General features: G+C 39.4%; 1 protein-coding gene across 5 annotated transcripts in view; it reads right to left on the bottom strand.

Annotated features, from left to right (window-relative positions):
- The window catches only part of LOC148108305 (glutamate carboxypeptidase 2-like), a 121,313-nt gene that overhangs the window by 37,016 nt on the left and 66,530 nt on the right, over window positions 1–17,767 (bottom strand). For all 5 annotated transcript variants that reach the window (XM_087870998.1, XM_087870999.1, XM_087871002.1 and 2 more), the window contains exons 12-14: window positions 16,561–16,624; window positions 12,208–12,275; window positions 1,567–1,658 (exon numbers count right to left, since the gene is read on the bottom strand). In XM_087870998.1, the coding sequence (XP_087727124.1) occupies window positions 1,567–1,658; window positions 12,208–12,275; window positions 16,561–16,624 (224 nt within the window). The remainder of the gene's footprint in view (window positions 1–1,566; window positions 1,659–12,207; window positions 12,276–16,560; window positions 16,625–17,767) is intronic.

The raw sequence follows: 17,767 nt of genomic DNA on the forward strand, positions 1-17,767 counted from the left end.
AATAAGAGATTATCTGAGTAGTTTCTTCAGTGAGTATAAATTAAAGATTAATTAAACTCCATTCTTGTTCTTATAAATATAATTTTTCTTTATAAAAGTCATGTCAGACAAGCAACAACAACAAAAACTGATTGACAAGAATATCAGTCCTGATCACAAAATATCTACTTCCATAAGAGTGTTTTGGGTAGTAACGACCATTGCTTTTTTGGGTTCCTGGACCCAATTCCAACATGTGGATGGGGATGTTTGGTGTTTCTCCATACCAACGACAAGCAAAGCTCTGGGACACCAGCTGGGTGGTGTCCTCCAATTCAACTCAATTCTGAGACTGAAGGTAGCACCAGATTCCACAGGTGAAGGACTCAGTCCCACAAAACTGTCCCTCCACTGATTTCAGAAGCCAACAACAAAGAAGATAACAAACCCAGGTTTTTATTTATGTTTCTGACCAACAGGCTACAGATTGGAGATTCCCAAGTTCCCTTTCTTGCATTCAACTAATTTGCTAGAGCTGTTTCCAGAATCCAGAGAATCATTTTACTTACTAGATCACTGGTTTACTATAAAAGGATATAACTTGGGAGAAGCCAGATGGAGGAGGTGCAGAGGGCAAGGTGTGGGAAAAGGTACAGAGCTATCCATGCCCTCCCCAGGGGTGCCACACCACTCTGCTTTAAATTCCATGTATCCACCAACGTGGAAGGTCTCTGAATCCTGTCTCCATGGGTTTGTATGGAGGCTTCATTACAAAGGCATGTAATGAAGATTGATTCAACCTCTGCTCATGGGGTGGGACTGAAAGTCCTAACCCTCTAAGTATATGGTTGGTTCTCCTGGCCATCAGTCCCCATCCTTACGTGCGGTCCAAAGGTCACCCTGCTAACATAACAAGAGACATGCTGTCTCTTTCATCACTTAGAACATTCTAAAGATTTTAGGAGCTCTCTGTGACATGAAAGGGGCCAAAAATTGAATATATACTTCCTACTATAAATCATTTAATCACAATTACATAAGTTACTTTTTTTAAAGATTAAGTTGTAAAATATTTGCCCTCAATTTATTTTATCATCTGTATTTGTTGTTCATGATAAAGTTAAAAGAAGCACAAGTTTGATTAGATAATTCAGATGTAAATCCTATCTTAATAATTTTTAATTATTCATACTCTAGATAGGTATAATCTTATCTATAATCAATCTATGTCTCTGAGATATTTATTCCTCTAACCCAACCAATATTGAAATGATGCCTGTATTTTTTTTACAGTAACCAAAATATTTTTTAACTGTATGATATTCAGAAAAAAGAAAATGTATTGAGTAACAAGGGGACAGAAGTGAGAGGGGAACTACTTTCCACCATTATAACTTTTGATTTATGGACCATGCATATATATTGTCTGCTCAAAAAAGAACCATAGCCTATAGATTTAACTTCAAGACACATAGTAATATTTTATTCGTGAACCAAAGCGTTGCCTTCTCTTTATCATTGAAAGAAAATACACTTTGATTCAACCCAATCCCATACTATATCTAGTAGAGAGTCTTGGTTATTTACCTGGGCATGCCACTGAACTCCTGTGAAGGACTTTTTCCATTCCAGCTCTCATAGAGAGATTTACCTTCAAACCCTTCATCAGGGCTTTGGAGCTACACAAATTAAAAGGGAAAAAAAGAAAATACTTATAAATCAGATATTTTAAAATTTAAATGTCCATTAACCAGGGAATGAATAACTATATTCAGCAAAGCACGTGATACAATTTACACATAAGCTATAATTAAGAATTACAATAATGAGTTTCTGACAATAGGGGAAAATGTTCATGCTATTATATTTAAATGTGACAATCATAAAAAATACATGCAGTGTATGGAAAAGAAGGCCAAATTATTACCAAGCCAGTGTATGTAAATGAATGGTCATATTGTAAGATTTTTTAGTCTATTTTTTCTGAATTGATGGAGGCTGTTCTCAAAAACACATTTCTCTCCTCTTATAAAAAAAAATGAAAGGAAGCAAGATGATTAACAGAATGTATTTCTTTTAATATTGCGTCTTGCCAGTGAGGTTGCATAAATCATTAAATAATATATATTAAAAACAAATGAATTAATATTTTATTTAATTGAGTATTTATTGTAATTGTGTTAAATATTGGACTTTAAATACATTTTCTGATTTTACAGATGAGAAAACCAAGGAAAAAAACATGATCTATTATTGAGTTCTAGACTATTCCTGAAATTAGATGTTATGCTTCAAACATTTCACAAACTAAACTTTAGTTAATGTTCCATCAACTATTTACAGGTTATTCACTATACATTATATGTATACAATGTTTTTATTTTATACTTAATAAAAGCCCTACGTTCTATTTTCCAAAAATTCAATTTTTAAAAGTTTATAGAGTACCTATGTCATTTAAGACTTTGTGTGAATGCCAGGGATACGAAGCTTAATAAGACACATTAGATACTCTCTATGAGTAGGAACTGCAAGTAAAAATGTGGAATTTAATGTGCTAGGTGCAAAGGTCTATGGGAACACACATAAATTTGCATAAGCATGAGAAGAGAGTCAGAACTTAGGTTAACAAAAATTATATTATTTACATCTTAATTTACAAAATATGAATAAATAAGGAACAGAAGAATTTCACTCAAGTTTATAAATTGACACAAAATTTTGATATAAGGGACAGCACTGTTCCATTTATTCTAAGAAATGCACATTTAGAACAGTGTAGAAATATAGAACTAAATTCTCAGTTTATCCTGCAAATGTAAAATGCTAGGAATCACTCTCCCCAAATAAATAAAACATAATAAAACAAACTCCAAAACAGTCAAACATCACAAAATTTCAAATCTGACCTAGAGAGTAGTGTTTTTGCAAATGTCCCCGGGTGCCACCAAACCAGCCAGTAAACAAATATAACTGCCGAGCTTCCTCAGCACTTACCTTAAATTACATGAATGGTGAAAATTCTCAGAAACACCCTGTTGCAGATACTTAAATTTTTACACACTTCATGGAAATTGATAAAACTGCAGACAAATGATTCAGCTCTTGAGTAATGACATGAATAGATTTTTTTCAAATTATTTTTTTTCTAATCCTAGAGGAGAAGCTAAGTTATAAGATTACATTCCATGCTTTTGAAACCAAAGGTTAATAACATTTAAGTCTTACTTAAAATCCTTTTCTGAAGGGGAATAGTTGTGTCTTCTTTGGTAATTATACTTCAACTGGTAATTCTATTAAACAGGCAAGTCTTTTTTTCCTTTCCACTTCAAATCAGGTAATTAGCAGTAAAACAAAGATCTGCCAAGCAACAACTTCATTATGATGAACCCTAGGCCTGGTGGACTGAGGATAAGGACAAGGGAAGTGAAGAGTTGCCTGACAGTCCCAGAGGAATTCGGGCACAATCTCTCCAGCAGGTTTGGGATCTTCTGCTGCTGTCAGAATTAAAAGAGGATGTCAGGGGGAGGGAGGGATGAGAGATGGAGAAAGAGTAGGGGGTCCCCTTTTTCAGCTGGTCCCCTGAATGGAGCTGGATATATATCAGACCATCCTGAACACCCATGGAATCAGCCTGAGACCCAGGAAGATACATCTGGATCTCTACAAGTGAACATCTCCAGCACTGAGTATTGAGGTACGAAGTGGGGAGCCGTGAATCCGCGCACAGATAACAGAAGAGAAATGGAAGGGGGAGGGAGCCTCTGCACTTGGGTGCCAGGAAGCGGTAGCCACCTGCACTGGGGAGCGGCCGGACTCACAGACGGGCACTGGCAAGAGAACAGACTGAGACCTTGAACCTGGGAACATGGGTGCGTCCAAACTGAAAACCTGTGCTCCAGAGTGTGCGTGAACGACACTGAAACAGGGAGCTCGGGAGCGTGTGTGGGGGCGGCTGGCAGCTGGCAGTGTTAGAAACACAAAGAATAGAGACATGCCGGCCCTGGAAGGAGGGCTGGGATGCTGGCTGCAGGGTTTTTAGCAGCACCAAAACAAAGAGAGTCAAAGAGGCCAGGAGAGCTCAGTGGAGAGCAGACTGAGATCTCTATGTTCTGAGACAGAGGCTAGGATACAGCCACTGCTGCTCTGACTCTCAGAAGAGTCACAGAAAACTGCCAGGGAAAGCTGCCAGAGAACAAAAGCCTGGAAATACCAGCTCATATTGTGCCCATTCCCATTCCCCCTTGAGGGGACAGGGAGACTCCATCCAAACAGGGTTGCCTGAATATCAGCATGGCAGGCCCCTCCCCAGAAGGCAGGCTGAAAAATCAAGAAGCCCACATCCCTAAGGTCCCTATAAAACAAGTGCACACTGCCTGGATCCTGGTGAATAATTTGGGCTCTGGGCAACCCTGCAAACTCTCCTCATCAGAATGACAAGAAGGAGAAATCCCCCCCAAGCAAAGAAAAGATAATGAACCTGTGGCCTGAGCCACAGAACTGGTGGAAATGGATATAACCAAATTATCAGAAATGGAGATCAGAGTAACAATGGTCAAGATGATGTGTAGACTTGAAAAAATATTAATGAAAATATTAATAAGAATATAGAATCTCTAAGGGTGGAAATGAGAGTGAATCTGGCAGAAATTAAAAATGCTATGAATCAAATGCAGTCAAACCTAGACACTCTGACGGCCAGGATAAATGAGGCAGAAGAACGAATTAGTGAATTGGAAGATGGGATGGTAGAAGAGAAAGCTAAAACAGAAACTTGGCTCAAAAAAATCCAATCTGAGGAGGGGAGTTAAGATGGCAGAGGAGTAGGGGACCCCTTTTTCAGCCAGTCCCCTGAGTCGACTTGGATAGGTACCAGACCAGCCTGAACATCCATGGAATCAGCATGAGACGCAGGAAGATACGTCTGGATCTACAAATGAACATCTCCAGAGCTGAGTATTGAGGTATGAAGTGGGGAGCCATGAAACCTCACACAGATATCAGAAGATAAAGGGAAGGTGGAGGGAGCCGCCACATTTGGGCACCAGGAAGCAGGAGCCAACTGCACAGGGGAGCGGGCAGACTCACGGACCGGCACCCGTGAGGGAGCAGACTGAGACCGTGAACCAGGAAACGGGTGCAAGACCAGTCTGAAAACTGGAGCTCCCATGCACTCACTGGAACAAGAATGAGACCGGGAGCTCCAGGAGCACGTGGGGATGGCTGGTGGCTGGCAGCTGGCGGCTGGCGACTGGCAGTGTGAGAAACACAAGGGACAGAGACACGCCAGCTCTGGAAGTGAGGGCTGGGACACCGGGTATGGGGCGCACATCCCGGGATGCTGCAGGATTGAGCAGCACCAACAGAATCAGAGTTAAAGTGGCCAGAATATCAGTGGAGAACGGTCCGTGATCCCTCTGTTATGAGACAGAGGCTGAGATTAAGCCACTGCTGCTCTGATTCTCAGAAGAGGCACATCAAACCACCAGGGAAAGCCGCCAGAGAACAAAAGCCTGGAAATACCGGCTCACAGTGTGCCCATCCCCATCACTCCTCGCAGGGGACATGGAGACTCTACCCAAAAAGGGTTGCCTGAGTATCAGCGTGGCAGGCCCCTCCCCCAGAAGGCAGGCTGAAATATCAAGAAGCCCACATCCCTAAGATCCCTATAAAACAAGGCCACATGGCCTGGGTCCCGGTCAATAATTTGGGCTCTGAACAATGCCCCAACCTCTCCTCATCAAAATGACGAGAAGGAGAAGTCCCCCCCAGCAAAGACAAGACAATGAGTCTGTGGCCTATGCCACAGAACTAATGGATATGGAGATAACCAAATTATCAGAAATGGAGTTCAGAGTAACAATGGTCAAGATAATGTGTAGACTTGAAAAAAGTATTAACGAAAATGTTACTGAGAATGTAGAATCTCTAAGGGAAGAAATGAGAGTGAACCTGGCAGAAATTAAAAATTCTGAGCCAAATGCTGTCAAAACTAGAGGCTCTGACGGCCAGGGTGAATGAGGAAGAAGTACGTATCAGCGAATTGAAGGATGGGTTACTAGAAGAGAAAGCTAGAATAGAATCGGGACTCAAAAAAATCCACACACAGGAATGTAGGTTACAGGAGATTACTGACTCCATGAAACGTTCCAATGTCAGAATCATTGGCATCCCCAAGGGGGTGGAGAAAAACAGAGGTCTAGAAGAGATATTTGAACAAATTATAGCTGAAAATTTCCCTAATCTAGTGAGGGAAACAAACATTCATATCCAACAGGCAGAGAGGGCCCCTCCCAAGCTCAACCACGGCAAACCTACACCACATCACGTCATAGTGCATATTCGCAAATATTACATCCAAGGATACAGTATTGAAAGCGGCCAGGGCAAAGAAATCTCTCACTTACCAACGCAAGGGTTTCAGAATTACGTCAGACCTGTCTACACAGACCTGGAATGAGAGAAGGGGGGCATTTTTACAGCTCTTTCAGAGAAAAACATGCAGCCAAGGATCCTTTATCCAGCAAGGCTGTCATTCAGAATTGATGGAGAAATAAAGACCTTCCAGAATCGCCAGTCATTGACCAATTTTGTAACCACGAAACCAGCACTACAGGAGATATTACGGGGGGTTCTATAAAAGTAAAAAGACCCCAAGAGTGATACAGAACAGAAAGTCACAATCTATAGAAACAAAGACTTTACTGGCAACATGGCATAGTTAAAATTCTATCTCTCAATAATCACTCTCAATGTAAATGGCCTAAATGCTCCCATAAAGTGCCACAGGGTTGCAGGTGGGATAAAAAGACATGACCCATCCATTTGCTGTCTACAAGAGACTCATTTTGAACCTAAAGATACATTCAGACTGAAAGTAAAGGGATGGAAATCCATCTTTCACGCAAATGGACCTAAAAAGAGAACTGGGGTAGCAATTCTCACATCAGACAGATTGGATTTTAAACTAAAGACCATAGTTAGAGACATAGAAGGGCACTATATTATTCTTAAAGGATGTATCCAAAAAGTGGATATGACAATTATAAATATATATGCCCCCAACAGGGGAACAGCAAGATACACAAGCCAACTCTTAACCAGAATAAAGAGACATATAGATAAAAATACGCTAATAGTAGGGGACCTCAACACTCCACTATCAGCAATAGACAGATCACCAAAGCAAGAAATCAGCAAAGAAACAAGAGCTTTGAATGCCATAATCGACAAGCTGGACCTCATAGATATATATAGAACACTACACATCAGAACCAAAGAACACTCATTCTATTCTAATGCCCATGGATTATTCTCAAGAATAGACCATGTTCTGGGTCACAAAACAGGTCTCGACTGATACCAAAGGACGGAAATTATTCCCTGGATATTCAGACCACAATGCTCTGAAATTGGAACTCAACCAGAAAGAAAAATTTGGAAGAAACTCAAACTTTGGAGACTAAGAACCTTCCCAGTCAGGAATGATTTGATGAACCAGGAAATCAAAAATCAATTTCAACAATTTATGGAGACCAATGAGAATGAAAACACAATGGTCCAAAACCTATGGGATACTGCAAAGGCAGTCCTAGGGGGAAATACATAGCCATCCAAGCCTCACTCAAAAGAACAGAAAAATCTAAAATGCAGTTTTTATATTCTCACCTCAAGTAGCTAAAACAGCAAAAGAGGGACAGGCCTAACCCATGCACGAAGAAGCAGTTGAACAAGATTAGAGCAGAAATCAATGAATTAGAAACCAGGAGTACAGTAGAGCAGATCAACAGAACTAGAAGCTGGTTCTTTGAGAGAATTAATAAAATTGACAGACCACTGGCAAGACTTATCCAAAACAATAGAGAAAGGACCCAAATTAATAAAATTATGAATGAAAAAGGAGAGGTCACAACCAACACCAATGAAATTGGAAGGATTATTAGAAGCTTTTACCAACAGCTTTATGCCAATAAATTAAGCAATCTGGATGAGATGGAGGCCTTCCTGGAAACCTATAAACTACCAAGACTGAAACAGGAAGAAATTGATTTTTTAAACAGGCCAATTAATTAGGAATAGATTGAGTCAGTGATAAACAACCTTTCAAAAAACAAAACCCCAGGCCTGGACGGTTTTCCTGGGGATTTTACCAAACATTCAAAGAAGAAATAATACCTATTCTCCTAAAGCTATTTCAAAAAATAGAAACATAAGGAAAGCTACCAAACTCATTCTATGAGATGAATATTACCTTATTCCCCAAACCAGGCAAAGACCCCAACAAAAAAGGACAATTACAGACTGATTTCCCTAATGAATATGGACGCCAAAATCCTCAACAAGACCCTGGATAATAGAATCCAACAGTACATTAAAAGGATTATCCATCATGTCCAAGTGGGATTCATCCCTGGGATGCAAGGGTGGTTCAACATTCGCAAATCTATCAGTGTCATACATCATATCAACAAGAAAAGAGTCAAGAACCATGTGATCCTCTCAATTGATGCAGAAAAAGCATTTGACAAAGTACAGTATCCTTTCCTGATTAAAGCACTTCAGAGTGTAGGGATAGAGGGCACATTCCTTAATTTCATAAAAACCATCTATGAAAAGCCTACAGCAAATATCATTCTCAATGGGGAAAAGCTGGAAGCCTTTACCTTAAGATCAGGAACACGACAAGGATGTCCACTCTTGCCATTATTATTCAACATAGTACTAGAAGTCCTTGCAACAGCAATCAGACAACAAAAACGGATAAAAGGTATCCAAATCAGCAAAGAAGAAGTCAAACTGTCTCACTTCGCAGATGACATGATACTCTATATGGAAAACCCAATAGAATCCACCCCCAAACTACTAGAAGGTATAGAACAATTCAGTAATGTGGCGGGATAGAAAATCAATGCCAGAAATCAGTTGCATTTCTATACATGAACAATGAGCCTGAAGAAAGAGAAATTAGGGAATCCATTCCGTTTACAATAGCACCAGAAATTATACGTTATCTCAGAATTAACTTAACCAGAAAGGTAAAAGATCTATATTCTAGAAACTACAAATCACTCTTGGAAGACATTGAAGAAGACACAAAAAGATGGAAAAATAATCCATGCTCAGGGATTGGAAGAATTAACATAGTTAAAATGACCATGCTACCCAGAGCAATCTACATTTTCAATGCCATCCCGATCAAAATACCAATGACATTTTTCAAGGAACTGGAACAAACAGCCCTTAAATTTGTGTGGAACCAGAAAAGGCCCTGAATCGCCAAGGAATTGTTGAAAAGGGAAAACAAAGCTGGGGGCATCACAATGCCAGATTTCAAGCTATACTACAAAGCTGTGATCACAAAGACAGCATGATACTGGCACAAAAACAGACACATAGACCAATAGAACAGAATAGAGAAACCAGAAATCGACCCTCGGCTCTTTGGGCAACTAATCTTTGACTAAACAGGAAAAAACATCCAGTGGAAAAAAGGCAGTCTCTTCAATAAATGGTGCTGGAACATTGGACAGCTACATGCAAGAGAATGAAAATTGACCACTCTCTCACACCATACACAAAGATAAACAACAAATGGATGAAAGACCTCGATGTGAGACAGAAATCCATCAAAATCATAGAGGAGAACATGGGCAACAACCTCTGTGACATCGGCTACAGGAACTTTTTTCATTACACATCTTCGAAGGCAAGAGAAACAAAAGAAAAAGTGTACTTGTGTGAGTTCATCAAAATAAAAAGCTTCTGCACAGCCTAGGAAACAGTCAAAAAAACTAAGAGGTGGCCCACGGAATGGGAGAAGATATTTGCAAGGCTCTACAGATAAAGGCCTGGTATCCAAGATCTACAAAGAACTTCTGAAACTCAATACACAAGAAATAAATAAACAAATCATAAAATGGGCAGAAGATATGAATAGACACTTTTCCAATGAAGTCAATACAAACGACTAACAGACACACAAAAAAATGTTCAAAATCATTAGCCATCAGGGAAATTCAAATCAAAACCACAATGGGATAACACCTTACACCAGTTAGAATGGCAAAAATTGACAAGGGATGAAACAACAATTGTTGGAGAGGATGTGGAGAGATGGGATCCCTCTTACATTGTTGGTTGGAATGCAAATTGGTACAGCCACTCTGGAAAATAGTGTGGAGGTCCCTTAAAAAGTTAAAAATTGAGCTCCCTATGATCCAGCCATTCATTGCACTACTGGGGATTTACCCCAAAGATACAGATGTAGTGAAGAGAAGGGCCTTATGTACCCCAATGTTCATAGCAGCATTGTCCACAATAGCTAAATCATGGAAGGAACCGAGATGCCCTTCAACAGATGACTGGATTCAAAGATGTGGTCTATATATACAATGGAATATTACTCAGCCCTCAAAAAGAATGATTTCTCAACATTCGCTGCCACATTGATGGGACTGGAGGAGATAATGCTAAGCGAAATAAGTCAAGCAGAGAAAGACAATTATCATATGGTTTCACTCATTTATGGAACATAAGAAGTAGGAATATCAGTAGGAGAAGAAAGGGGAGAAGAAAGGGGGGTAAACAGAAGGGGGAATGAACCATGAGAGACTATGGACTCTGGGAAACAAACTGAGGGCTTCAGAGGGGAGGGGGGTGGGGGAATGGGATAGGCTGGTGATGGGTAGTCAGGAAGGCACGTATTGCATGGTGCACTGGGTGTTATACGCAATTAATGAATCATGGAACTTTACATCAAAAACTAGGAATGTACTCTATGGTGACTAACATAATATAATTTTAAAAATTAAAAAATTATAAATAAAAAATAAAATTTAGATTATGGGGTCAACTGGGTGGCTCAGTCAATTACGTGCCTGAGTCCTGATTTCAGCTCAGGTCATGATTTCAGGGTCATGGGATGGAGCCCTACATGGGGCTCTGCACTCAGTATGGAATCTGCTTGTTCCTCTCCCTCTGCACCCCCACCCCCACATGCTCTTTCCCTCTCTTTCTCTCTCAAATAAATAAATAAAATTTTAAAAAAAATAAAATTAAAAAAAAAAGAATTAAGAGGACCTCAGCTGTCAGCCCAGCTCAAGGGGGGCTCAGTGGAGTGCAGCTCTAGGCTGGAAGTCAGGAAGGGGGGTACATGGTCTTACCTAGCCTCTGCCCCAAACTGATTTGACCCTGGAATCAGTGCTTGGTGTTTTTACACATACTCCTTCTCAATCATTTAGAAACTTTAACTCTCTCTGTGTCCTGGGCTAATTGATATCATTACAGGAAGGAGCATAAATCAGTTTTAAAATTAAGGAGTTAAATCACAAGACCAAGTCCCAGTTCAGCTACTGTATGAGTTGTGTGATTATGGGGGTTAATGCTTTTTATTTTTTATTTTTATTTTTATTTTTTTATTATAATAATATTTTTATTATATTATGTTAGTCACCATACAGTACATCCCTGGTTTTTGATGTAAAGTTCCATGATTCATTAGTTGCATATAACACCCAGTGCACCATGCAATACGTGCCCTCCTTACTACCCATCACCAGCCTATCCCATTCCCCCACCCTCCTCCCCTCTGAAGCCCTCAGTTTGTTTCTCAGAGTCCATAGTCTCTCATGCTTCATCCCCCCTTCTAATTGCCCCCCTTTCTTTATCCCTTTCTTCCCCTACCGATCTTCCTAGTTCTTATTTTCCATAGATGAGAGAAATCTTATGATAATTGTCTCTCTCTGCTTGACTTATTTCACTTAGCATTATCTCCTCCAGTGCCGTCCATGTTGCAGCAAATGTTGAGAAATCGTTCTTTCTGATAGCTGAGTAATATTCCATTGTATATATGGACCACATCTTCTTAATCCAGTCATCTGTTGAAGAGCATCTCAGCTCCTTCCACAATTTAGCTATTGTAGACAATGCTGCTATGAACATTGGGGTGCATATGGGGGTTAATGCTTTTTAATCTCCATTTTCTCGATTTCAAATGGGGATGGTGGACACAATGCCACCCCAAAGCTGCTTCAGGGTAGTTGGGAAAAATGGGGTAATGTGTGAAGAGTTTATTAGATGTTATGTTCTCTGGAGTTTATTAGACAGAATATTTGCTATATGAGAGAAAAAGTTATAAAACCATGCAGCTGCTTAACATAATAATGGTACCTCAAGAAAACATCATTTGTAGAACTTGAACTTTCTAAAATTATACATAATTACTTTTACCTCCTTTGTTAGGTTGTATACCAAGCTGTACATCAGTGGAGTGCAATCAACTCTCAGAGTATAGTTTCCTTAAAGATAAAGAGAGGGTGGTTTTTTATTTCATTTACTTTATTCTTTCAATCAAAGATGAATCTTAACTCTTTAGCCAGAAGGATCCTTTTAAAACCTAGATCCAGTAAAAATTCTCCAACTTATTGCTCAATAAAAGCCATCACGCTCACCACAGTCCTCAGTTCCAGGCACGAAACAACCCCTGTCACCACTTCAAATCTTCACCTCCCACTCTGCCCAAGCTGACTCCTACTCAGGGGCTTTGCATATACAGTTCCCTCAGCCTGGAACAGGTCTCTGCATTATGTCTGCATGACTTAAACCTCCCCCTTAGTCTAATGTCATGTCTTCTGAGAGTTTTCTTCTGAACACCCTACCTAGAGGACATCATCTCTTCCCTTTATCCTAGCCACTCTTTCTCTTTTGACCTTGGCTTATTTTTCTCATTAGTTATCTCTCAAACATGTTAAATATTTGCCTTTTTATTTTCTATCCTCCCACCAGACTAGAAGTTCCATGGGAGCAGGTATTCTCTTTTATTTGTTGCCCTATCCTCAGGGCTTAGCACAGTCCTGGCCTTTAGCATTTACCCAATAAATATTTGTTGTAAAAATGAATTTATGGGGGCACCTAGATGGCTCAGTCAGTTAAGTATCTGACTTGATTTCAGCTCAGATCATGGTCTCAGGGTCCTGGAATCCAGCCCTGCATTAGGTTCCATGCTCGGCTTGGAGTCTGCTTGAGATTCTCTCTCTCCCTCTCCCTCTCCCTCTGCCCCTCACCCCCTGCCCCTCAACCCACATGTATGTGTGCACACACACACGCTATTAAAATAATTAAATCTTTTTAAAAATGCATTTACAAGGCAGATGCTCTCCAGTTAGTTCTGAATAGAGAGCAGAGATGGCATTCCCATTCCTCAGGAATTCTGTCTGATGAGTTTGAGAATCATGTGAACTAGCCAGGAAAGGTGCCTTCAAGAAATTGTGGGAGCACAGGGAGGGGAGGCTAAAGCAGGATGGTGGCCTGGGGAAGGGGAAGTTAAGACAACTTCATCAAGGAATAGTCTATACAAATGCCCAGAAATATAAAAGTACATGATGTACTCAGAGAATGGCCAGCAACTCTTATTTCAAAGCTTCAGTTTCATGTCTGGGAACAGCAAAAGTTGAGGCTTTAACAATAAGTAGACACCCCAGCAGAATTGTTCATGGAACTTGAAAGGCCGGTTCTAAAATTCAACTGGAAGAATAAGTATGTACAAGTTTTAGCCACTGCCATTTTAAAAGGTGATAAAGAGCTACTGGAGTGCAAACCAGAGAGTCAGAGAAGTAGTCTGGCAGTATGTATTACCACGTAATGCACATATATCATGACCAAGCCATGTAGCCCTCCACTCTCTGCTTGTATAGAAAAAGGCAAGGCAGGCAAATAAACAAGATATTTACTGCAACAAATTGAAGCAATCTGTGACCATCCACTGGAGAGTTAAGACATAAACTGCTCTGTCAAAATCACTGTAGAAGTTTTTGTTTTCAAGTGATAGATCTATATATACTGACATGGAAAGTTTTCCATAAATTCTGTTGAATGGAAAAGGAGAAGATGCAGAACCATGTAACATGTAACATGTAACATGTAATATGTAATATGTAATGAAAACCTGTATAAGGTAGTGAGGAGCAACACAATATAGTGGTTTAAAGGATGAAGTTGACTAGCTAGATTTGTCTCAGCTCAATCCTTTACTAGCTGTATGACCTTAGAAAATTACTTAATCTCTCTGAATTGGTGGTTTCCTCTTCTATACAAGGGAGACGAAGTACCTACCTTACAGGATTATTGGATTAAATAAATGTTTACATGTAAAGCATTTAAGACAGCACCTTCAACACCACTGATGGTTTGTGGAGCTAAATTCTATAGATGAATGTCAGTGTGACAGAAACATCCCAAATTGAGGACAGTAGCACCTTTGGAGAGAGGGCTGAGTTTGAGAGTGATACTATTTTTGCTTTATTTATAAATTTTGCATTTTACCATGAGAAAGCCAATGTATCACTTACTGTGTTATTTTAAAAACAAATATTTAACAAAATTTTAAATATAAAACAAAGTAAGAAAAATGGCCTAGGCATTGAGTAACATGGTGTCATGTGCTCTTGATCCTGAAAATGATGGGGAGACAATGCAGCATTTTAGGCAGTGAGTGACATCATCAGCAAATTCCAATGATTTAAAAGCATTAAAAATCAAATCTTACAAACAAAACTAGCAATAAAGACAACATTATTCTACTTTTGAAAGATACATGTAAGAACTTATTCTGTATACCAAAGGTGTTTCATCCGATTATGTGTTTCAAAGTAAGGTAATAGTTCCAAAGCTAATATTTTTGAACTTTCATTCTGTGAGAGGGACAGGTCTGGGAGTTTTGCAAATATTAACTGCTATGGCCTGACAAGAGCCTTGGAGATACGTGCTATGGTAACTCTATTTTTTTAAGTGTTTTTCTTCTTTTTTTAAAAAGATTTTATTTATTTATTTATTTATTTATTTATTTATTTATTTATTTATTTGAGAGAGAGTGAGCAAGAGAGAGAGAGAAAGAACAAGCAGGGGGAGAGGGAGAGGGAGAAGCAGACTTCCCACTGAGCAGGGAGCCCAATGTGGGACTTGATACCAGGACCCCAGGATTATGACCTGAGTTGAAGGCAGACACTTAACCGAGTCACCCAGGCAGCCCGGTAACTCTATTTGAGGTGAGAAAACTGAGACACTGAAAGTGAGTCACAACCTGAGGTCACACAACTAAGAAGTGGCAGTGCCCCGAGAAAGGCCAGGCTCTTCACCAGGAACATCAGAGGAGGAAGGCAGCATGGCTGACATGCAGTGCATGAGTACCTTCTGGGACGATGTAACTCAGACAGGTGGATGAAGAAGAAATGTACATGTTAACTTGCCTCCAGCAAAATGCACTGTCTCAATTACTGCTGATATGAAAGTTTACTCCTACACTAAAGGGAAAATTCTAAAAGACCACCCTGCATTCATTGACTCATTCATTTGCTGCACCTGTACAACACATGTTTCTTTAGCAAGGAAGCCACGAGTTATCAAGATCCTGTCTGCTCCTGGCTGAAGAATACAGCCTAGTAACAGAAGTAGTTTGTAAAGCAAATAGTTGTTTAGCCATGGCAGCGATGAGTGCTAAAGACAGGGCTTCCTTGAAAAAGCAACAGTTCAGGGGAGGCTGTAATGATAAGAATTAAACAGGTAGAGTGTGTTGAACAGTCATCTGAGTACTGGAAACAGCAGCTGCACTGGCCGGGAAGGTGCATGTGGTCAAAAACAGAAAGATGAGTGGGTGTGGAGGGTAGTGGCAATGGACTGCTTGATCTTGGAAATAGATCTGACGATGCCCTTTTGTTCAAATCTCTGCTTATCAAAAGCAAATCTGTTCTTAAAGGCCAGTCTCAAATGTCATTTCTCAAGCCTTTCCCGAACTTACTACTATTCTCTCCTCTGAACTTCCAGATCAGTCTGATTATAGCCTTTTTAAAAAATATAGTAATATGATTTTTTAAAAGATTTCACTTATTCGAGAGAGAGAGAGAGACCTGAGCCAAAGGCAGACACTGAGCCGAAGGCAGACATTTAACCGACTGAGTCACCCAGGCATCCTTATGGCCTTTTCATAGTACCTGCATATATTAAAATCCTGGACTAATTTATCATTTGTACTGAGGAACAAAGTCCCGAGTGCAAGACTGTTCTTTACTAACCTCTGATTCCTTTGAAATACTGGAAAATACATTACATAGAGAAGTGCTCAATAACTATTTGGTGAATTGGGAAAAAAATTAATAAAAAAAATACTTGGACATCAGTATTTTTTTCCAAAATCTATATGCGTGATATGATAAAACTAGGATTACATTTAAATTATACTTTTTTTGCTATTCCATTCTAAAACCATAGAAATCTTTAGTTCTGTGATTTACTTATTCACTTAACTAGAAATCTTTAGTTCTATGATTTATTTATCCATTTAACAGGTATTTATGATCCCTAGCACGGACAAGGTAATTTGCCAGATGAAGCAAATCAGAAAGGGTTGTTCTCCCAAATTAGTATCTTGGGCTCACAGCTGCTGTGAGGCAAGGGCACAGCTGGAACCACCAGCAGCAGAGTCCCTAACCACATTACTATATTTGCCCTCCTTACTGGAGCATCATTTATGAACTAAGTGGCTGCTACTACCAAGATCACATCTTTTCTTATGAGACCAACATCATTTACCTTCTATAGAAGAATCAGCATTAACATAGGCCACACCACGCTCTTGAAGGAGTCTGGAATTCTCCTATAATAAAAAAGAAAGAAAACCATAAACATATACCATAACTGCCCCCTAAAACAATGTACATCTACATGTACTGTGTACAGATTTCTGAAGTGAGCTGACCACAAAACTGATATATAACATTCTCAAACAGAGTTTGTTTGAAAGAATTCCAATAAAGATTATTCTAAGAAATAACAAGCAAAACATTTTTAAGATTAAAATTTAAGACGAAACTGCTCATATTCTTAATGTGGTAAATAGAGAAGGAGTTGATTCCTTAACCATGCCATGGTTTATCCTTTAAGAAATTCTCTTAGCAAACATGAATGACTTAAGAAAGAAACCTCTCTCTCTCTCTCTTTTTTTAAAGTAGGCTTCCAGACCAGCATGGAGCCCAATGGGGCTTAAACTCATTCATGACCCTGAGATCAAGACCTGATCTGAGCTCAAGAGTGGACGCCTAACCAACTGACCCACCCAGGCGCCAAGAATCCCGTCCGATTCTCAGGGAATGAATAATTTCAAATTTATGGGTTAAAAATATGTGAAGTTTCCATACTATACTCAGAAGCATGACATTCTTCTGTAGGATGGCGCCACCCACTGGTCAAGACTGATCATTGCACAATAGTAAAATGCTGACAAAAATTGTAGCAGAGTTGTTTTATTTGTTTGTTTGGTTTTTAAGCTATCCAGTGGATTTTGAATCTCCAAACATGTAATTTCCTAAGCGTCCCAACAGTAAGAAAGGAAGTGGAAAAAACTTGCAACTCTAGGTGGTGAAAATAATCTGTAAGGGACAAACCTCAAAATATTTAGGCTCTTTCTGATGCCACCATAAATCCTTCCTGTCTTCAGGAGCACTACTTTCTTTCCCACCCAAAGAAAATGGAAGTTTACATGGCTTCTCCTACTTCCTAAAGTATATAATAGAAGCCAAATAAGTTTTACAGCATGCCTGGAAATTAATGAGATAAACATTAACTTTGCATATATTTACAGCTATTCCATTCCACAAAGCCAACAATATATGCAAGCTCAAATATATGCAATTTAAATTTTAAATCCAGTATAGTTAACATATATTGTTATATTAGTTTCAGGTGTACAATACAGTGATTCAACAATTCTATACATTACCCAGTGCTCATCATGATAAGT

The sequence above is a fragment of the Ursus americanus genome, chromosome 21 (genome assembly GCF_024610735.1).
Source record: "Ursus americanus isolate L20-20 chromosome 21, mUrsAme1.1.p, whole genome shotgun sequence".
NCBI lineage: Eukaryota > Metazoa > Chordata > Mammalia > Carnivora > Ursidae > Ursus > Ursus americanus.